We start from the raw sequence: 23,083 nt of genomic DNA, 5'->3' as shown, positions 1-23,083 counted from the left end.
AAACACCCATTTCTACAGAGTTGCTTACAAAGGAAACTGAGCATATACTTCCATGTTTTGGTTCCAAAGTCTATTTCTGGGGATAATGGTCCCCACTCTTCCCCAACTGGGTTGGGGAATAGAAGTTTTCTTTGGCTTATGGGGAGAGGGGGGGGGTTCCAAAAGCTGTGCTATAGTTAGGAGTGCTGAGATAAGAGTGACAGGTCCAGTACTGTGCTGTGGTTTAGAAAATATTATTTGGTTGTGATGATCATTTTGGCTGATAATTTTCTTCATGAGAAAGTGGGAAAATTAAAAACAAAATAGGCAAGTAGAGATAGGCAGGTACCAGAGAAGAATGGAGTTATTAACTTTGTGGTAGTTGTGGTTACAGTACAACCTGAAATCAGTTCACCTCCAGGGCTGTGGTTATCGCTGGAACCTGGCCTGATAATCTGAGGGATCCAGACCATTGTCAGTGTGTGGCTTTCAAGAAGAAAGCAAAACCGCTCTGTGACATGCCTTCTAAACCTTAATGAGTTTCACTTAGTACAGTAAATTTGCTGAGAGATCAAAAAGTATTTAAAAGAAAGTTTTCAGCATTTTCTTAATGACCAAGGTAAGGATTTATGGGGGGGGGGGCGTTGACAATTCTGGCTGCTGAGGCAAATACCATGCCAGGTCTATTTAACATACTTTAACTTAAGACCCTTTTGCATGGCGGGGGTGGTGTGGGGGCTCAGAGTTCTTCGTTATGGGAGTATAGAGACATGCAGTTGGGGAGTGAAAAAACGCCATTTGGTTAGGAGCAGATGGCTGGCTAGGGGGCTGATCGCGTCTAAAGGCGTGTCATCCCCCTTCAGCTCGAATCCCTAAGGGCTCCCCTTGTCTTTACAATCAATGAAAATTAAAGTGCAAAGAAAGGATGAATAGTTAGACCTCGAGTCCCTCCTTTGTTCATCCCAGCTACTGGTGGGCAGGAGTTAAACTACAACAGCCTCCTATAGAAACACTTAAGTTAAACAGTCTCCCCGTTAGCCCAGCATCTGAAAAGGGGGAGGGGAGGCACAGAGAAAGGAAAGGAGAGGGAGAGAAGACGAGAAGGAGAGAGGGAAGAGAGGAAAAGGAGGAGGAAGAGGAGACAGACAGAGGAGACAGACAGAGAGACACACACAGAGACGGAGAGAGACAGAGAGAAGAAGAAAGGGAGGGAGATATGGAGAGAAGGGAGGAGGTAAAGCAAAGTTTAAAAAAAAAAGACGAAGAAAAAAGAGCTTTCTGCTTGATTTCCCCAATACAGAATCGCGTGGCATAAATTAAGTTGGGAAAGAATGAACGCTTTGGGCAGGATTCTGATGGATTTTACGATGCCTTTCAGTTACGCTTTGCCGCAGTAATCGAGAAATCTGTGCGCCGTCAATTTAACAAATACTTGATACTGAGGGGGGTTTGTTAAAGATTTGGGGGCAAGGTTCTTTTTTTAAAGGTTTAAGCCCTTGCGCGTGGAACTTTTTATTTCCAGTTTTTTAAACAGGTATGTAAATGAGTCAATTTTCTATCCCTATCATCCAATTAAAAGATTTAAAATTATATACCACTACTTATCTCGATACATAACCAACCAGATCTCTAGAGAGGGTCTTTCACATATATGCATACACCCACACCTCCACACACTCATTCCTTCCTTCTTTCCACTCAGCATTTTAACTGAGAGTACCATTGGGGATACATAATCTCTCCATTTGAGAATAAAAGCAGATGTAGCTGGGTAGGTAAGAAGGCAGGTAGTTAAATAGGTAGAGCGATCGATCGAAAGGATTGATAGCTAGCTAGCTAGAATTACTTAGGCTTTTGTGTAGGACGCAGACAGATCTCTAATGAAAACTACTAAAAAGTGACGATCTAATTAAAAGAAAGATGTTGACACTAGATGGCAAGAGTAAATTACATTTCGCTCTAGTTTGAGCTGTTTAGTCATCTACAGGTTAACACTTCCCTACAAGTCCTTACAGCAGCACCCTTCAAAGAGGAAGGAAGGTCCAATTCAAAGCCACGAACGTGACAATCTATATGAAAGCACCATTAGCGATAAGCCAAACCTGAGTGTAGATAAGGACAGACAGAAATAATCCTCTCCTGATGCCAAATTTACTATTCACACTTTACTCCTTAAAATTTAAATCGACACTATTTATAGTAGAGTCTATATTCAACCTCAGTAGATCAGTTTTTTTTTTTTAAAGGCTAAAGTTTTCAAAAGTATTGGTCCCCTTTAGTCTTCTCAGGTATTTGGGCAGTTCCATGGCAGTGGAGATGCTTTCAATTCTTAAAAGAGCTCTGGGTTACAGTTACAGTCGCCAGCTAGCCAGGATGGGCAGCCATGAATGAATTCATCAAGTGATTTTCTTTTAATTGGTATTACCAGTAATTTTACTTTAAGAAGTGTTTGAGAATTTTTCCCCATGCATTGTAGGATAATTTGTGATCAAGACATCTGCTTCAATGAAAGTCACATTTTGCCATGCAAATGCACGTTTCCACCCAATAAAGTGGCCATAATAAAGCTTTTAGCGAGGCATATACCTACAGTGAGGTTATTGTAGCCAACTGCACACACTGGCTTAATCTGTGTTGAAATGATCTGTTACAATTAAAATGACATTTACTCAGACAGTTACACCTTGCATTCTAATGAACTCCTATAGGTGTTAAGAGGAAGGGTGGGGGTGGGGAAGAGGAGAGAAGCCAAAGTTGACACACTATCACAAAGTTTATATTGGAGTTATGGATCTGAGCCCACACTTTTTATTCCCTCTTCAAATCTCATTTTCCAAGCATAAGAAATATTTCCCCCTCTAATCTCCCTCCGTTTTGAGAAATTTTGTGGATGTGTATTATGTATGTGTTACGGGCACTACCGATAAACTCGTTTCCCCTTTAAAAAAATCAAAACAAAAGTTCCAGTGTCTGATGGATGTGTAAAAAAAAAAAATAAGGTGACGGTTGGTGTAAAGAGGTTCTCTTTTTTTTTTTGGCTGGAAGGGATCTCTTTAAAATATGTGCCGGACATTGTTGCAGAGGCAGTATCGTGCGCCGAGGGGAGCTCTTTCTCTCTCTGGTATTGTGCAGGGAGCAGGTGCTGACTGCATTACCATACAGCTGAGAGTACAAAGAGCCAACTGATTCAGCCCTCGCACAATAACAAACTGCCTTAATGACAGCCACGCGAACGACACACACCAAACTCACTTTTTACCAAGCTGAAGGAGGCGAGGGGAGGGGGGGGGGGGCTAGACTCAGGAGGGAGTGAGAAAGAGAATCGAGGGAAGATGGTGGTAGTGGATAATAATCGCGCGGGGTAAGCTTAGGGCTCCCGACTTCCCCGGTGGCGTGAAACAAGTCTCCTTGCCCCTCCTCTTCACATATATGGTAATTCGTGGGAAGGAAGGAGAACCTCCAGAGGAGAGAGGTCGTTGGTGTAGAGGGTAGGGGGTAAGGGGTAAGGGACAGAAAGTAAAAATCCCTTCTCGGTTAGTCCATTCACTAACCCGATCACGTGATTTCCCTCCCTCCTCCTTGATTTTTGGGGTGAATCTCCCCTGGGGCCTCGTCTTAGAAGTTCCCAAACTTTGAGAAACTAAGGATGGCTTTGCTTCCCATATTCGCTGCACTTCTCTCCACCTCCCACGCCCAGGATTTAGAGAGCTTTCTTTTTAAACAACTCTGAGGGGTTGTACGGGTTTAGATGGTTCACAAATCCTGAAGCTGAGGTATTTGTGAATAATGAATTCTCCCCCTCCCCAGCACACGCGCGCGCACACACATACACGCGCACACACATACACGCGCGCGCACACACGCGCGCGCGCACACACATACACATACACACACACTTTCCCTGAAGCTATGGGTATCCTTGGCGGTTGAGTTTTCATTGCGAGTGGGGGTGGAGTGGGACGCCTTGGCTACTGGAGAATTTCGAGAGGCAATTTCCAGATCTCAGAAGTTGGAAGTTGTTTTCCTGCTGGAAAAGAGTGGTAGCTTGTATTTCTGTGTCTGTGTGTTTGTTGCCGGGAAGAGGGAGGGAGGGTATGGGAGGGCGAAGAGATGGAAGTCGGGCGTGGGGGGGGGGGGGTGTTACCATCTCCCGAGAGCAGAAGGGGGATTCTTGCGTTGAAAATTTTGCAGGAATGTAAATGAGTGCGTTTTGTGTTATGTGAGGAAGAAGGAGGGGTGGAGGTAGGGAGAGGTGGAGGAACGGAGGGGGTTAGGGGTGGGGGAAGTAGGGGAGGAGGAGGATTGCACATTTTACAGCTCACTGACCATTTGGCGATCCATTGAGAGGAGGGTTTGGAAAAGTGGCTCCTTTGTGACAGCTCTCGCCAGATTGGGGGGCTGCTCATTTGCATCTCATTAACCATGCAGGCGGCCGGCGGGATATAAGGGCGGCAGGCGCCGGGCGAGAGTCAGATCCTCAGCGCTTCACACTCGGTGAGAGACCCAGGCAGGCAGAGAGCAAAGATCACATACAAGAAGAGACCCGGGGCCAACAAGCAGGCGCATACATTTTGCTATTTAAGACACCGAAACACTCTCTGATTTTGTGTGTGGTTCTTTTTTTTTTCCTTTTGTTATTCCTTGGATTCATAAAACAAAACAAAACAAAACAAAAACCCCCGAACAGCCCGAATCTTTGCCGTGGCTAAGGAGATAAGAGTCGAGTGATCTCTGACAAATCGCCGCTGCTGCTGCCGCTGCCGCTGCCGCTGCCGCTGTCGCTGTCGCTTGTCGCTGCCGCCGCTGCTGCTTGACATCTACCGGCTACAATCCACAGCGGCCAGAGAACTGTGCGCACACACACCCGCACACAAAACAACAACCAGCAGCCCCTCTCCCTTCTTCCGAAGCCATCGGGGATTATCACCTCGCCTATAGGGATTTCCAGATCGCCGTTTTTTAATCTTCCTTGTGAAGAAGCCTCTTCGCTGTTCTCTTGGGAATTAAGCTAAACATTTGGCGTCTTGCTCTCGCTCTCTCTCTTTCTCTCTCTTTCTCTTTTCTATTTTTTGGTGGGGAAGAAGTGCAAGGAGAATACAGAAGAAAAAGAGCCTTATCTCCCTCGTGGATTGGAAGAGACAAGAGGAATTCAGAATATTATATATACTATATATACATATATTTTTAAAACAAACTCTCCCCTTCTTTTTTTTCCTCCCCCTTTTTTCCCCATCCACTAGAGCTGTCAGTCACCGAAAGGGCGTATCTAAAGCAACCACAACACTCACAGAAAAGAAAGCGAGGAGAGGTTCTTGTAAAAAGAGGATTCTAACTCTACTAGCCTGGGACACGAGATTTTTTCTGTCCAGGCTCTAGAAATATCCTCCCCCCCTCTTTAATCCTCTCTAATCTTAAGGAAAAGAGGGGAGGTGGGGGGGAAGGAAGACTAGAAAAGAGATAAAATCAAGTCAGCCCACCATGGAACGTCAATCCATGCTGACCTTTGCAGTCTTCTCCGCGCTGCTTTGCCAGGTAAGTGCCTTGCTTCAACTTTTTAAGGGAAAACTATGAAAAAGAAGGGGCGTTTGACGTTGCTGGGGCTAGCCTGAGATTCTAGTACTTTGGGTCAGGGATGTGGGAAGGATAAAAAGGGAACACAGGTAATGTAAACTAGCTATTGCGAACAACTGTAAATCAAGGGAGATGGATTGTCCCCAATCTCTATGGATCAAAGTATTAGCATTAGCAGAAACACGCGCACATACCCCGGGCTTCAAGATTTGGAAAGGGTCGGATGGGTTTGTCTAGGCTCAGTTTATCTCTCTATGATTGCTTTTGGGAGTGAGTGAGTGTGTGTGTGTGTGTGTGTGTGTGTGTGTGTGTGTGTGTGTGTGTGTGTGTACAAGAGGCTCCTAGCACTCAATTCTGCAGTGTCGCGGTACCAAGCTGACAGAAAGATTCCCTTTATCTTGGAGGGTCGTTCCTTACTGACTCCTTCTCTCCCTTTTCCCCCCTGCAGGTTTGGAGTTCCGGGGTGTTTGAGCTGAAGCTTCAGGAGTTTGTCAATAAGAAGGGGCTCCTGGGGAACCGCAACTGCTGCCGCGGAGGCAGCGGGGGAGGCAGCTCGAGCGCCGCCTCGGGCTCGGGGCTGCTGCAATGTGATTGCAAGACTTTCTTCCGTGTGTGCCTAAAACACTACCAGGCCAGTGTATCCCCGGAGCCCCCTTGCACCTACGGCAGCGCGGTTACTCCGGTGCTAGGGGCCAACTCCTTCAGTGTACCTGACAGCGCCAGCAACGCAGATCCAGCCTTTAGCAACCCTATCCGCTTCCCCTTCGGCTTCACCTGGCCAGTAAGTTTTTCATCCTCTACTTCAAACCATCAAGGCCTTGATGGATGAAGCCTAAAATAAAAGGGAAGGGTACTTTGCCTAAGGTGATAGGACAAGGATAGGCAAGGACAAGAATGTACTAGTTCTCATTCTGAGAGGTGAGGGTTAGGGGGAGGGAGGAGATAGAGGGTTGAGTACACTGGAAAACTGTGATAGGTGGGTGGGAGCAGAATGAGGGAGACACTTATTAGGGGTCAGGAGGGGATTCTTGCTTCAGAGGATACAAAAGAATTTACTTAGCTGACCCAGAAATGAAATCTGTGGAAGCAATAGATAAGGTGTAAATTTTAAACACTTGGGGGAAAAAACAAAAACAAGAAACCTCTAGTTTTCTACGTATTTTGTGTCTTCTAAAAATGAAACGAAATCTTCTAAGTGGGAAAGTTTTAATTTCACCTTCTTCTCAGATGTTCTGCTTGTATAATTGTCTACACAGCGTGAAATTCCCAAAGGTTTCATTTTCCAGCCTCCATCTCCTTCCCCTCACTTTCTACCCCACTCCGCTTTAGTGTGTGATCCTGGGTAAACTAAGCATAAAGATTAATGACAACTGCCCTCAAGTCTCATCCACCCCGCCCCCTTCCAGCTCCCCCTCCCCTCTCTTAAAAAAAAAAACAACAAAAAACAAAAACCAACACAATATCCTGTACTAACAGGCTGAAAAAACATGCCAGGAAACTACTCTTTAAAAAGTTCTTCCATTTCCTTGAGAAAAGTGAAAACAGGCAAAAGACATCATAAAGAGCTCTTATCCAACACATGAATTTGTTCATGTCTACTTTCCTCTTGTTGACTTAATTATTTATTTCTGATTATTTTTTCAATAGTTTCCTGCAGTTATTTAATTTTGCCTTCCTTTTCTTCAAGGGCACTTTCTCACTTATCATCGAAGCTCTGCACACAGATTCACCAGATGATCTCGCTACAGGTAAATATCTATGCCTGCAGGTTTCTGGATTAGTGCAGATTTGGCCTCATTCTCTTTTCCCTTTGAAACAAACACCTCTCCTGTTTTTACCCCTTCCCTCCCACCCCCAATCTTTAGATTTTTGACCTTGAATCTTGAGGGGACAACAACTTGGCCTTATTATTAAATGACCTCTATGCTTCTTCTCTAGCGAGCAGAACTAACCTAGAGCATCTTCTGTTTGGTAGAAAATCCTGATCGCTTGATCAGCCGGCTGGCCACACAGCGGCACCTGACGGTGGGGGAAGAGTGGTCTCAGGACCTGCACACTAGCAGTCGAACTGACCTCAAGTACTCCTACCGATTTGTTTGTGATGAGCACTACTATGGTGAGGGCTGCTCAGTCTTCTGCAGACCCAGGGATGATGCCTTTGGCCACTTCACCTGTGGGGAGCGAGGAGAGAAGGTCTGCAATCCTGGTTGGAAAGGCCAGTACTGCACTGAACGTGAGTGTCTTTTCCCTGGGAGGAAAACCAACCCCCCTTTCAAAACCTTTTGCATCAGCATACACAGGGACTATTCACAAATTACTGGGACAGTAAGCCAGAATCACGGAATCAAGGAATATTAGAGCTGGATTGGGATTTTGAGAGCAATCTAGTCCAGTTCTCTCATTTGAGAATTTAGTGATCAGCTGGAAAGGGAAGCTTTAGGAATGAGTGCAGAGGCTAAGAAGTGTGCCTATTCAACCCTTCTGTGTTTATGTAGGTGAATGTTTTTGAAGCTCTTTTAGAAAAGTATGGGCCATCATTTTCTTCTGGGTAGATACTGTCCTAATGCCTTAGATATCAGGGTCTCCCTGCCCTGTTTGTTATACATACACAACGAGCTATTTGTGTTTATATTTTTATTTCAGAACATACATATAAATAAAAACAGAAGAGATGGGTGCACTCAGCCAAAGAGGGCATGCGTGTGTATGTATTCTGCACACCAATTATTTCCAGTGTTTTAAGTTATGGGTAAACTCTCTACTGAATGCAGGCAGTACTCACGTATTTCTGTGACTGAAAATATGTTACCTGGGAGACTCTCTAAACTTAGTAAGACTAGTCTACTGCAACAGGCTGGCCCTTACTCAAAGCCTTTCCAGGTTGGTAGGATCCACTAGGGCATAATCTTTTTGATCTCAGGGTCACCTTCCTGCCAAGATGAGGCAGGAGAGAAAGATCCCCTTCAGTACATCCTCGACTCCACACATAAACCTTATTTGTGTGGTTTTCCTTAGACAGCCTAGTTGGTGTAAACAACTTTATGGGCCAGTGTGCACACATGCATGATATAACCTTATGAAGCTTGAATGCCCTTTAGCAGGTCTGGATGCACACACAAGGAAAAGGACTATCCTGGCACAGTCATAGAGAAACCACCTACCTGCCAGATTACTTGCTATTTAAATGTCATGTGACTAGCTCCTACCTCCACAGAGTATGGCATGACAGCCTAAAGAGCAAAGCAATAGGAGTTCCCGAAGGGGAGACACCAGGGATTGGAGGGAAGGAAGAGACTGGACAGCTAGGAAAGCTCCTTCTGTGGCTAGTTCTGCTGGACTTCTACCAATAAACCCCACTGCACAGTTGGCCTTTGAGACCTCAGTGGTGCCTCTAGCTTGCAAAGCAACCCAGTTCTTCCCAGATCCCCATGGCCTCTCCCCCCTCCCAACCCCTAGAAGGGATCAGGTTACCCCTGCACACTCAGGAACCATGTCCTAGTGCCACTATCCAGTCACTGACAGTCTCTCCACCCTCCTCCCTTTGCTTTTAGGAGAACCTTTTTAATCAGCTGCTCTAAGGCCATAGACTCTATTTGTCCTGTGGCTAAAGGATCTCCTCTGAATTTAGGGTGTGTGTATGGGGCTGGGGTTGAGGATAGGGATGAGAAGGAAGCCAACCTGCTGTATTTTATGCCACTAAGTGGGGAAGAGCCACATTACTTCACAATTCCTGGATTTGGAAAATATTGTATTAATGTATCCCCATAGATCATTTTAAAGTTCTGCATTGCCCCTAGTTGATTTTGTTGAATTAAAATTTAGAAAGTTTCTTAATGAGTTCCATAAGCTGGCAAGTAAACCAGCTCAAAATGTGGCAGCCCCTTTCCTCTGCCCCTTCCTGGATGCCTTCTGCCTCCCTCTGCTCCCCCTCCTCTCACTCCTTTCCCGGTAGGGTAGCCATAAACTTAAACTATTTTTTTTTCTTATTCAAATTTGTAAGTCTCTCCTTTCCCCCCTCCCCCACCGCGCGTGCCATAGATTAGATCTCTACAGAGATAGGCTGTCAGGGAAGGCAGGCTTGGCCCTCATTGGTTTAAGGGATGTGTGTATGTGTGTACACGCTGAGTATGTATGTATGGGGAAGGGAGGGGGGATGTGTGTTGTGGGGAGGGGGCTGGTATTGTTGCACTGGGGCAGCTGCTGGGAGAGAATAGACAATAGGGCAGCTGTCTTGCCCTGGCACCCTGCATACCAGCTGTCCACTCTTATCTACACACACTTTCTGGGATATTAAGAGGTGGAGCTTTGTGCATAGAATGGGGGGAGGGAGGGGGGAAAGACTTCTGACCCTCTCTTAAAAAGAAAGGGGGTTGGGGTTTTTGGAGCTCTCTTTTGTCTATGTGCAACTGTATTAAGAAGAATGCTCATCCCTAGTGATAAGTAAAGTTCTCAGTTACTAGGCAAGCTAGATAAATACAGCACATTTGGGAGATTAGCTCAGCTGGTATTAACCAACTGAAGTAGGGAAGAAGTTTGACCCCAAAACATAAAACAGCAGAAACTATCAGTATTTTGAGGATGGACTTACTGTGTATCTTACTTGCTTTCAGCAATCTGCTTGCCAGGATGTGATGAACAACATGGATTCTGTGACAAGCCTGGAGAATGCAAGTAAGTTTCCAAAAACTGTTTTCCTTCTCTTTCTTTCCTCCCTCCTTTCCTCTTTCCTTGCTTCCTTGCTTCCTTGCTTCCTTGCTTCCTTGCTTCCTTGCTTCCTTGCTTCCTTCCTTGCTTCCTTCCTTCCTTCCTTCCTTCCTTCCTTCCTTCCTTCCTTCCTTCCTTCCTTCCTTCCTTCCTTCTTTCCCTCTTTATTTTTCTTTCTTATTTTATTTCTCTTTCTCTTTTCCTTCCTCTCTTCTTCCTTCCCTCTTTCCTTCTCTCTTTCTTTCCTTCTTTCCTTTTTTTTCATTTAATTATTAAATTGGTTGGCTTAGATGGTAATTTGAAAAACTTGGATAAGATGAGATGGAGATATGGATTCTGGTAGTTACATTAGTAACATTAATCTTAATATATTTATAAGATTGTATAAAGCCAGTTATTTATTATTTGTTTAAGATTCTTAAATTCTATGTGAACTTATCAATTGAAGTATCAAAAAAGTTACTGAGGAAAAGAGTGATCACTTGTTTTTCCAGTAGTGACTTCTTGTATCAACTTTTAATCTGATCTTTTATTTTCTTCTTTTAAAATTTTCTTAGGTGTAGAGTTGGCTGGCAGGGTCGGTACTGTGATGAGTGTATCAGATACCCAGGGTGCCTCCATGGGACCTGTCAACAGCCTTGGCAGTGTAATTGCCAGGAAGGCTGGGGAGGTCTTTTCTGTAACCAGGGTGAGTTCTCTATCATATACCTGTAAGCTCTTCCTTTAATTGCCATACAGTGTATTTGAGAAGAAAGTTCTTGGATTTGACATTTGTCTTCCTTGTCATCCTTCTCCCCTATCCTTTACTTCTGTGTATAGATCTTAACTACTGCACCCATCACAAGCCTTGCAAGAATGGAGCCACTTGCACCAACACTGGTCAAGGAAGCTATACTTGCTCTTGTCGTCCAGGATATACTGGCGCCAACTGTGAGATCGAAATCAACGAATGTGATGCTAACCCTTGTAAGAATGGAGGAAGTTGCACGGTAAGTTGAAGACTCAACTGGAATGGAATATTGAACCCCTATTTAGGCAAGGGTGAATGTTTTTTTGGGGATATAGCCTACAACAACATTTTCCTTTTTTATCTATAGGATCTCGAAAACAGTTATTCCTGTACTTGCCCACCTGGCTTCTATGGTAAAAACTGTGAGTTGAGTGCCATGACTTGTGCTGATGGCCCTTGCTTCAATGGTGGCCGATGCACAGATAACCCTGATGGAGGATACACCTGTCACTGCCCAGTGGGTTACTCTGGCTTTAACTGTGAAAAGAAAATTGATTACTGCAGCTCCTCACCTTGTTCCAATGGTAAGATAAAAATGGAAGATTAAGGGGGTGGCAGCGTTCAGGCAGTATTTTTAAATGGGGGAGCAAATACCTAAAATAAAGAGGTTTTGAAAGTGCATGGGCGTTTGCTTTCAGGTCAAACTTATATTTTTATCCTATGCTGCCTTGGACTTGTGAAGTGTTTTTCTTTAAGCAGTCTAGTGATTTTAATAAATATTTTCTCCAGAATCCCCACAATATCTCTGGGAAATGGGATGGAGGCAATATTTTCATTTTGAGAGGAAGAAAATTGAAGGAGCAATAAGTAAAATGACTTATTCAAGGCCACATAGAAAATCCAGTGAATGACTTTTGAGGCCAATCCTCATTCCATTAAGCCACATTGTGATGGCAGCAGAACCACTTTTCTTTTGGAGGGAAGCCCAGCTCTGTAGTCTTGTCACCCCAAAATAGCAGCCTGGTGTGCTAGTATATAAGAACCAAGGAAGGAAATGTAGTCTGTTTACAGTGAGCCTCATTTTACCATGTGAGCCAAAAGAAATTCCCAAAGCAAACAAACCAAGTGGAAAAACTGAAGAGAGGAAATAAGGTAGAAACAGTTCTGCCAGCCTTATTAGTTTCCCTTATTAGAGTCACAGGTTTAAAGGGAACCTATATGGAAGTAAAATTAAAATTAAAAAGACCATTTTGACCTTATGCAAGCTAAAAAGTCATGGCTGGCTTTTTGAGGACATTATTTTACTGGTGCTCTAATTTGTTCAGATTGTTGGAATGTCTGGATGTGTTGAGGAGTTTATAGGAACAGAGTGATAAATAGATTCTTCTTCATTTGGTACATTCCAGGAGCCCAGTGTGTTGATCTTGGGAATTCCTACCTATGCCAATGCCAGGCTGGTTTCACTGGGAGACACTGTGACAACAACATGGACGATTGCGCTTCCTTCCCCTGTGTGAATGGGGGTACCTGCCAAGATGGGGTAAATGACTACTCTTGCACCTGCCCCCCAGGATATACAGGGAAAAACTGCAGTGCCCCTGTCAGTAAATGCGAACATGGTCCCTGCCACAATGGGGCAACCTGCCATGAGAGAAACCACCGTTACGTGTGTGAGTGTGCCAGGGGCTATGGAGGACTCAACTGTCAGTTCTTGCTCCCTGAGACTCCCCAAGTGGTTCCAGGCAAATTCATGGAAGGCCAGAATGGGCAATTCCCTTGGATTGCTGTCTGTGCTGGCATCATCCTTGTCCTCATGCTACTGTTGGGGTGTGCTGCTGTGGTGGTCTGTGTGCGGCTCAAGCTCCAGAAACGGCAGCCCCCAGCTGACACGTGCCGGGGAGAGACAGAAACCATGAACAATCTGGCCAACTGTCAGCGGGAAAAGGACATTTCAGTTAGCATCATTGGAGCAGCTCAAATCAAGAACACTAACAAGAAAGCAGACTTCCACGGGGAAAACAACTCAGATAAAAATGGCTTCAAGACTCGCTATCCAGCAGTGGATTATAATTTGGTACATGATCTCAAGAACGAAGACCCTTCCAGGGAAGAGCACAGTAAGTGCGAAGCCAAATACGAGACGCATGATCCTGGAGTGGAGGACAAGAGCACCACGCCACTCAAAGGGTAGGTCCCTCTCTGAGCAGTTCATGCTTGGGTCTTGCAGAGACCAGGCTGGATGAGGAAGGTGGGTGGTATGGGAAAGGGGGCTCTGGTGTGTTTTGCCCCTAGCCCTGGGAGTTTCTTTAATCTTATCTTTCTCTACATTTGTGGTTTTCAGTGGTGAAACATCAGAACGAAAAAGGCCAGAATCTGTATACTCCACTTCTAAAGACACAAAGTACCAGTCAGTATATGTCATATCAGAAGAAAAAGATGAATGCATCATAGCAACTGAGGTGAGTTCAAGCAGGGTGAAAAGCGCCATTAACCTTCTGGAGAGCAATGGGGGTGAGCTCGAAGGATGATTCTATTTACAAATGACAATTCTTTTTTTTTTCCCCTCCCTTGGCGGGGCCTCTTTAGGTGTAAAAATGTCAAAAATTCCTGTTTCTCTTAAATAAATAAATTCCAAGGATATATGCCCCAACGAATGCTGCTGAAAGAGGAAAGGGAGATCCCTTCATGGACTGCTGCTGAGAAACTAAATTCAGACTGAGCTGGTTCTCTTCCTGAAATTAGCAAAAGTGACTGCAAAACGAGCTGGACACCAGGCTGGGTTGGTGTTCAAGGATACCTGTTGCACTGCCTTTTTAAAGACTTTTCCCGTTGCACTATGGACAGTTGCTTTTTAAAAAAATATATATTTAAATGAATGGACTTAATTACTACATAAGAAGCATGCACTGCCTGAAGTGTATATTTTGGATTCTTATGAGCCAGTCTTTTCTTGAATTAGAAACACAAACACTGCCTTTATTGTCCTTTTTGATACTAAAATGTGTTTTTCTAGGTGGAAAAAATGTGTGTTATTTTTTTGGATTTGTAAAAATATTTTCATGATATCTGTAAAGCTTGAGTATTTTGTGATGTTCATTTTTTATAATTTAAATTTTTTGGTAAATATGTACAAAGGCACTTCGGGTCTATGTGACTATATTTTTTTGTATATAAATGTATTTATGGAATATTGTGCAAATGTTATTTGAGGTTTTTTTTACTGTTTTGTTAATGAAGAAATTCATTTTTAAAATATTTTTCCAAAATAAATATTATGAATGATAACCAGAAAGGTATCTTTCTACCCACCAATTTTCTACATAGACTCACTCTCTACATGGTCTCTGTAAAAATAGAAATTACCTCTTTTTAAATATCTCTTATATAGTTTCATTGAATTGATTAAAAGCAACTTTTCTCATTGCTGCAGACTCCCTTCAAAGAAACCCTCCAATGCTACCATTAAGATAATTTAATGAGATCATGCAGTCATTTTCAGTTGATTGATTCTGCCAAACAACCCTAGTTGACTTCTTGAGAATATCAACAGACATATGTTTTTTCTCACTGTCATGTTTTATTGGTGCTGAAAAATTTCAGGGAACTGACCACTTTCCTTTTGAATTAAAAAAATTATTTTGTTTTAAGTAGTTGAGCAAATCCTTGCCATGACAAAGGTTTTATTGACATCCTAGGAAGATCCTTTAAAATATTTTGTTTTGTTTACATGAGAATTATTTACATTTTGATTCAGTTACAATAGGGTGAGAGGCTGCATTACAATATTTGTTAGGTATCTAGACCCCTGTTACCAAACCAAATTTTGAAGCTTAAACCAGCTTTTGTTATTCATAAAATCTGGCACTTCCATAAAGTTATTATGACTGATTGTTAATTGAGTAAATTCAATCCTTACACACCACATTGAGGAATCATGGAGGTATGTAAATGTTTGCAAGTATGCAATTTATTTTGAGTAAACAGACAATAGTGTTCTGGTGGGAATGGAAGTTGGATGGATGGAGCGGTTGAGAGAGGACCATTGGTAGAAAGAATTTCTTAAGCATGACTAGGAAAGAAGACTAAGATCATTCTCCTTTTGTATTCATAAGTTAAGTCTTGTATTATTAGTACCAGCTGCAAGCCAGAAGTGGATGGAATATAAAGGTTGAGTGGAAAGTCTGAAATCTTAATAGGAAGGAAAAGAGGGGATTAGCATCTATATATAGTTTATTCTCTCTATGGATTTCATAAAGAGACAATTTGCAAATGTAAATGAGGCAGCATGCAATAAAGAATAGAAATGCTAAAATATGAAACCAGGCAAAAGTCAATGTCAATGGGCCCATCATTCATTAACTGTATAATGTGTATACCTGTACTGAGAAGTTACTCCTGGCTTTGGGTCCCTCTTTACCAAATATTTTCAAAGTAACAATTTAAAGGCAGATATTTCTGGTGAGGTCTCTTCATAGATGGAAAAATGATAGTTGTGTTATTTGGCAAGCACAGAGTTTGAGTTAAAATGTACCCTAAACCAGTCCTATTTTTTTTTTTTGAGCAGATAATCCCTGGAGAATATTCCCCAGACTTTAATACTTAGGACCCTGGTTAATAGCCATTGCTTCCTTCACTAGCCCAAACTATATGGCATCATGTGTCTGATCACATATACGATGCTTTTCATGGAAGGAATTCTAAGCAATGCTAGATGATTTCACTTTGACCTTTCAAACCTTTTTATAAAACCAAGGAATAACTTCACTTTTTATCTGGAGGGAACAAAAGTGACTTTTCCAAAAAGCAGATCAGTAGGAAAAGTGAGCTTCGAGTCTAGGACTTGGGAACTTTCATCTGTATTTCTAACTGCAAGGTGCTGCCTCTGTAGTTCTCTTTCCCAGCTTTGGAATCAGGTTGTAGGGGAACTCAAATGGGCCCATTAGATTTATTCTGCATGGTCCTAGAGGGCAGAACTAGGAACAACTGATAAGAAGTACAGCAAGGGAGATTTAGGCCTAAGGAAAAAACAAACCAAACACCTTATTAACAGAACTGTCCAAAAGCCAAAAGGGATGTCTCATGAGGAAGTGAATTCTTCATGACTTGAAGGTCTTCAGGAAGAGACTGAAGGATCACTTTTCAGGAATGTTTTAAAAGGAGTTTCTGTTCAGGTATGGCTGGCCAGCCAACATTTGTGTGGTCCTTCTTAACTCTGCAACTTGATGAATCTGTGTGTCTAGTTAAAAAACAGCAAGGAAAACACTGGCATTTATTTAGCCATCCTCTTACGACAGCATGAAAGCCCTTTACTATATATTAACCCTCTGAAACTCAAATACTCTTGTGAGCTAAGCAGAAATTACTGATTCAGTTAAGAGTTTGGTAATATTTCACTGCAGAATTGAATTTATTTCAATACATTGACAGTCACCTGGTAGAGTGTAGAAATCATGTCCTTTGTTTAGCTTCTTTAGTGATACCAAATTGCACCTTTGCCAAAAGCAACTCTTAGACACTACATTATAGTCATGTGTATTTTTTTTAAAGTGATGGCAGTATTGGAGGTGAGGAGGAATAGGGAAAAGAACTCACTCATTATAAAGGCAGGAGACTACCTAATTCACTGAAGTGGGGCTACTGACCTAGTCATGGTATCTCAGTCCTGTAAGTTCAAAGTTTTCAGACTTTGATGTATGCTGAAACTAATTGGTGACTATCATAACAGAGAGAGGCTTAGTTGATGGGCTTTATTTATTCATTTTTAAAGCCTTGTTTTCTATCTTACTATCAGTTCTAAGATAGAGGAGTGGCAAGGTTTAGGCAATGGAGTTCAGTGACTTGCCCAGGAAGTATCTGAGGTCCAATTTGAACCCAGGTCCTCCTGACTTCAGACCTGGCACTTTATCTATTGTGCTACTGTGCTGCCCCTATATATACTTCTTTTCAATGAATTATATTTCAGGACCAAAGTTAAGAAACTAAATAAGGAACTTAAGGGATACCTTTTTTAAGGACTGGAGGTGAGGGTAGGGTAGGGACAGGAGTGAGTAGGGACAGCCTTCTAAAAAGTATGTAAAGGTAACAGATAATTTTCCAAGTTTCCCTACAGGTAAAAACACATAAAATGTCCTAGGTGATTTTGAATCAAGACAGAATATGTGACACTGAGATAATCAGGGTACTTCACTGCATTTTTCATCCCCCCCAAACACTATGAGTAGTTCTTCAAGAAGACACAGCCAGAATGCAGGGCAGGAGGGCCGCTGCTTGACATCCATGTTTCTAAAGCACTTTATAAACAGAACTTTCTCAATCTGTCTTGTATTTCCAATAGAAAGACTATTTCCGTGTTAATTTCACAGATGAGTGTCAGGAACACAGAATGTCTCTTCTAAATACAAGATAAAAGTCTCCATACAAACAGTGCAGAGACAAAAACTGAATGTTTTGGATTCCTTGAAAACAAGTGCAATGAACTATTGCCATTTACAAGGATGGGAAATAACAGATGAGTTGGACTCTACTGGGCATTTGGAAGCCCTTCCATAGTTTAGCCAGTTTCTTTTCAGATATGATATTAGGTATTAATAACATAAATAACATTATTAGGTATTAATAACATTAATAACATAAAATGATAAAGATGTTGAACTTTAAGACAGGACCTAAGTGTGCTCTCTGGTGGTCTAGGGGTTAAGATTTGGCATTGCCACCTCTGGGGCCCTGCTTTGATTTTCATACAGGTGAGATCTTTGAGAAGTAATGTGGAATAGTGGATAGAGCACAGGTCTTGGAATTAGAAAGAACTGCGTTCTATGCCTGCCTCAGACACTTAGTAAATATTCAACCATGCAACTTTTCCCAGGTCAGTTTCTTCATCTGTCAAGCAAAAGGGTCAGACTAGCTGACCCTTAAAGTCCTTTTGGGGCAGCTAGGTGGCACAGTGGATAGAGGACTGGTCCTGGAGTCAGGAAAACTCTTCTTCCTGAGTTCAGATCCAGCTTCAGACACCAGTTTTATGAACCTGGTTAAGTCACTTTACCCTGATGGCCTCAATTTCCTCATCTGCAAAATGAGCTGGAGGAGGAAACACTAAACTGTTCCAGTATCTTTGCCAAGAAAACCCCAAATGGGGTCATAAAGAGTCAGACATGATTGAATAACAGTGTCTTTTCTAGCTCATTATGTCCTCTTCCTCTGGCATCTTTTAGAAAGCCAGTTTCCTCATCTGTAAAAAGAGAGCATTGAATGAAATGATTTCTCAAGTCCTTTTTAGGTCTACATCTATTATTAGCTATTCTTTTGGGCAGTGAGTTGGTTCAGTAGATTGAGAGGTAGGCCTAGGCATGAGAGATCCTAGATTCAAATCTGGCCTCAGACACTTCCTAGCCCATTGCCCAGCCCTTATCATTTTTCTGACTTGGAACCAATATACAGTATTGATTCTAATACAGAAGGAAAGGGTTTAACAGTTTTATTCTTTTTTTTAACAGCACTCAAGATAAGAGGAAATAAGCTTAAACCTCAACATGAAAGATTTGAATTAGGCAAAAGGAAGAACTTGATAAATATAAGACAGTGAGAACTATAATAGTAGGTAGCTGAGAGGAGTTGTTGAATCTTCTACAGATGCCTGAAAAACAGGAAAAATTCTCATTTTTGTAAATGGGTTCCTTGTTTGTAATACATTATAGTCTCCTCATACCAATGTGTTCTTTGAGTGATCCTCAACCAAATTCTTTGGAGACTAGAGTCATTCAATCAATCATTGATTATTTAAAAAGTGTTTACTCCATGTTATGTATTGTATTAAATTCTGGGGTACAAGAAAAGCAAATATCTGTGTCTGCCTTCAAGAAGAGTATGTTCTAATAAGGAGTGCCTAGTTCATACATAACCAGAAAAATCAATGGTACTGAAGGAAAGGTGGTATAAACGGTGTCATCAAAGAAATGCATGACTGTATAAAAAAATGGACCAGTCAAGTGATAAGAGTGATGGATAGTTAACCAATGAAAAACTCAAATGCTTCATTGATATTTTTAAAGTCTCAGTAGAATGGGAAGAACTCCCTTACACAGACATAGACACACACACACACACACACACACACACACACACACACACACCGGTCCCACCTACTTCCAGGATGGACCTCCTCTAGTAGATTTAAGCAGGGATGGACAAGAATTGCCTAAAATGGGAAGGCATGGATGGGTTGTTTTTTGAAAAAGTAATATTTATAAAATTTTTTATATGAAAACAAAAACATTGTATAAAACCAAACAAAACAAGCATTTCCATATACAAAGAAAAAAGAAGACAACATAAATGAAATAATAAATCTCTTGTATATTTAACTTACTCTTCTTTATATCTACACAATTAATTCCTGAATGTGTTGTTATTGGCATCTTTGAAGGGACTCTCCACATCAGTGAGATCACAAATTTATTTGAATATTGGAGTAATATATGTGTTGCATCACTGGAGGTGGTACCCACAATAATGAGATCATTAGAGTCCCGGAGTGAATGGTTTAAGAACATCTGAACAGAAATAACACATGATGGACTTTGAGATGACTTCTTAAAGTCATTTGTGGATGGACTAATTACTTTTTAAGGTTAATTTTTCTTGTTACTGAAGAAGCGTTCTGGATTTGATTACCTGAACTGGTTACCAGGTAAAGGTTATGGAAAAATCAGTAAATATTTTTACAACCTTGAATTTTTGACTGATGACCTTAAACATAGCATAAAATAAAGAAAAAAAACTAGTTGTGTAAGCCTAGGCATGGTCACAATCTTTTGTTTTCATCTGTAGACCAGGAAGTCTTACTGCTCAATGAATTCATTCATAATGTTTAACTCATGTGTTGTAGTTTAAAGAACACTGGGGTTGAAGTCAGGAAACCTGGGCTTAAATTGGGGCTCTATCTCCTCCTAGCTCTGTGAAGTTGGACAAGCAACTTCATCTTTTGGGTCTCATCTGTCAAATGAGAGAACTTGGATTAGTTGACCTAAGGGAGCAGAACCTCCCTTCCCTAGAGTCCTTTGAAAACCTAAAGCATTTCACTAGAACTGAAGGCATCTCTTATTTTAGGCAGTTCATGGGTATTCCTACTTAGACACTGAACTATGTGGCTTCTTGAGATCTCTTTTAAAGGGAGCATGCTAGAGTGAAAAGAGTTAGATTTAGAATAAGGAGAGATGTGGGCACCAATCCCAGTTCTTACATTTACCAGTTGGTTGACTTTGGATGAGTCATTCAACATTGTGAGTCCCAGTTTCTTGTTTTACAAAACATAAATAGTAATTACAGTATACCTGCCTCACAGAGTTGTTCTGAGGAAATTGCTTTGTAAATCTTTTAGCTAAATAGAAATATGAGTTATTATTTCACAGCTGGGCACAGAAAACTAGGGTTATTTGTATAAAATCATATAGAAGAGACAGAAATATGTCCTAGGATTTTTTTTTGGTCCCTTATATTTCACTTCAAACTCCAAATTGACACAATTAGGTAATTCAAGCAGCCAGCAAGATGACTATGGACCACTTTCTGGTCCAGGTGACTTTTTTTTTTGGCACAGCAGTGCCCTTGAATCTCCTAGATCACTTAAGGGCTCCTCATCCTTCCTTGACTATAAGCAGAGGTACATGGTCTACACACTTAGAAATTTTCTACCTATGAGTGAACCTTATCTGGCTGTCATGTAGTATCTAGGACTGTGACCAATACAGAAGCTTCAGAGCTATTCGTCATAGAATGGAGTCTTGCTCTTATCAAACTTGGTGGTCATGGGGCATGATGCATCCGCCTAATCAGACCTCTGTGCACCAACCCTAAGAGTCCTCCATGCCAGAACAGATCAGTAGCCTCCCTACATGTTACCCAGTGCTAACTCCCTGGCTTTCTAGATCAGATTGCAGGAGCAACTCCTCCAAGTCTTGGCAAAGCCCTCATCTAACTATTAGTACCCCACAGTTGTAGGTGATTAGAGGCTATTTGAAGTACAGGCCCTTCAGCTTTTAGATCTATGCTCTCCAGAACTCAGATTCACAGAAGGTAGTGGATATGAACTGGCTGCCTACTGTCAAAAGACTTGTATTGTTGTTTTTTTTTCTATTTATATTTCTGTAAACATTGTCTTTTTCTGGCTTTACTTCATTCTATTTCAGTTCATATAAGACTTTCCCCTTGGCACCATTAAAATTTTTTTCAGAATTTTTGTTAATATCAGGACATAATAATGGGCATTATTTATATATGGGGATTCTGGGACTGTGGTACCCAGTATAGAGCGCTTTTCTGGGGAAAAATGTTCTTGGAAACATTGTTCTCAAGGAGCAGCTTGAATGATTTTTCTGTTTTGGCTGAATATTTAGAATCAGTTTCATGTTAAAGGAAATGACCTGAGATGTCTTTGATAGCATTAGTTTGTTTCCAAGTTTCTCTCATATCTCACTTATTTATCCAGATATATTAGGAAAAGGAAGGAAGTCAGTCTAGTCCCAAACAGGTACTTACCATGTAAATTGCTCATTATCAGGAACTGTAGCCATTATTTCAAGAATTAGCCTGGATTAATAAAATTCAAAGGAGATAGGAATATCAACTATGATTTAAAACAAACAAAAACATTGTCCTGAGTTCAAAGTATTCAAAATATAAAATAAAATTAAAAAGAGTAACTCATAGGCAGAGAGAAAAATTTTTTTAAAGAATGGTTTTTATAAAGGGAGAATAGGTAAGAAAGTATATATTTCTTCATTTCCAAAAGGTTAAAAAACTTTTGAATTAGAAGATGAGAGGAATACTAACAACAGAAATTTTCCACAATTTTTTTGGGAAAACTTAAATCATGTCAGTCATTGCAATTTTTCTCCTTTTAACTTGACTATGGTAGATGAAATTTTGATTTTCTAGTGTCCTTGCAGAATATTCAGAAATGTACCATTCTTCAACTTGATTATGTTCTCAGGGAAAAGAGAGAAAATTTATTCTTTGTTATACACTGATGGGTTATACATTTTGTGGATAACATGGAGTAGATGTTAAATCTTAGTCTGTATTTACTCTGCCACACAGGGCAGATGCAAGGAATAAAAATGAATTTTAGTGAATTAATGACCTAAGGATCTCAAATTCTTGTCTCATGACCAAGAAATTAACATATTACTAGAAGAACTGAATCATGTTGATATTGAACTAGGAGACAAAGGGCAACTGTAGCTAAAGGAAAGAATGGCTCACATTCTTTCCTTGGTGAAACAAGAGTTGGTAGAGTTGGTTTTATTGTGTGTTCAAAGGCAACAAGTAATATAATTTCTTGGGACATTTTGTTATTTTGTAATGAAACACTCATGATGAATGTTTCTTTCTTTTTTTTTTTTAAACATCACAATCCACCAACCAATCAGCCCTGGTACTCACTCTAGTAGCACAAAAATTAAAATGAGAATGAAACAGCTCCGTGAATAGAGTTGAACCTGGAGTTAGGAAGATCTGAGCCTTGGGCACTTACTAGCTGTATGACTCTGGACAAGTTATTTAACCTCACAGTGCCTCAATTTCCTGTAAAATGAGGATAATAATAGCATCTACCTCAAAGAGTTTTTGTGAGGATCAAATATGCAAATCTTAAAGTATTATATTGTCATTGTTCAGTTGTATTCAATTCTTCATGACCTGATTTCAGGTTTTCTTAGCAAAGATACTGGAGTGGTTTGCCATTTCCTTCTTCATATCATTTTATAGCTGAAGAAACTGAGGTAAACAGGGTTAAGTGACTTGCCCAGGGTTACACAACAAGTTAGGTGTCAGACTGAATTTGAACTCAGGTCTTCCTGACTCCAGACCTGGTACTCTCTCCACTGTGCCACCTAGCGACTCCAAAGTACAATATAAATGCTAGCTATTATTATTATTACCACCACTGCCACCATCTATGTCACATAGATTTCCTCTTGTATTCATGCCTGTGGTGGTGGTGGTGGTGGGGGCATCTCTGCAAAGGAGTAGGGGGAGGTTTCTCCTTCTCTCTTTTTGGGGCCAGGCTTGTTGTTTTGTAATTCTACAACAGTCAGTTTTGCT

At 41.3% G+C, this 23,083-nt stretch overlaps 1 protein-coding gene across 2 annotated transcripts; it reads left to right on the top strand.

Annotated features, from left to right (window-relative positions):
* Nucleotides 1-3,862: 3,862 nt before the first annotated feature.
* Nucleotides 3,863-14,269, top strand: DLL1 (delta like canonical Notch ligand 1). 2 transcript variants are annotated; one of them, XM_007484940.3, is made up of 12 exons: nucleotides 3,863-4,019; nucleotides 5,220-5,511; nucleotides 5,999-6,331; nucleotides 7,238-7,298; nucleotides 7,526-7,783; nucleotides 10,161-10,221; nucleotides 10,812-10,942; nucleotides 11,074-11,243; nucleotides 11,352-11,568; nucleotides 12,391-13,171; nucleotides 13,326-13,443; nucleotides 13,571-14,269. In XM_007484940.3, exons 2-12 carry the CDS (start codon nucleotides 5,458-5,460, stop codon nucleotides 13,574-13,576), a joined length of 2,190 nt encoding a protein of 729 aa, XP_007485002.2. In that variant the 5' UTR covers nucleotides 3,863-4,019; nucleotides 5,220-5,457; the 3' UTR covers nucleotides 13,577-14,269. The 2 variants fall into 2 exon arrangements, with proteins under 2 accessions (XP_007485002.2, XP_056675044.1); XM_056819066.1 differs by lacking the exon at nucleotides 3,863-4,019 and having other exon boundaries at nucleotides 4,297-5,511; nucleotides 13,326-14,269.
* The last annotated feature ends 8,814 nt before the right edge of the window (nucleotides 14,270-23,083 follow it).

The sequence above is a fragment of the Monodelphis domestica genome, chromosome 2, assembly GCF_027887165.1.
Source record: "Monodelphis domestica isolate mMonDom1 chromosome 2, mMonDom1.pri, whole genome shotgun sequence".
Classification (NCBI taxonomy): domain Eukaryota; kingdom Metazoa; phylum Chordata; class Mammalia; order Didelphimorphia; family Didelphidae; genus Monodelphis; species Monodelphis domestica.
The sequence above is the reverse complement of the archived record's forward strand: the minus strand, read 5'-3'. Positions and strand labels throughout refer to the sequence as shown.

What these genes read in the sequence shown, in the direction of transcription:
- DLL1 (XM_056819066.1), top strand. Translation starts at nt 5,458, where the DNA reads ATGGAACGTCAATCCATGCTGACCTTTGCAGTCTTCTCCGCGCTGCTT. An exon ending in AGGTCTTTTCTGTAACCAGG is followed by an intron (nt 10,943 to 11,073) that starts GTGAGTTCTCTA and finishes TTCTGTGTATAG; the next exon opens with ATCTTAACTACTGCACCCAT. An exon ending in AGCACCACGCCACTCAAAGG is followed by an intron (nt 13,172 to 13,325) that starts GTAGGTCCCTCT and finishes TGTGGTTTTCAG; the next exon opens with TGGTGAAACATCAGAACGAA.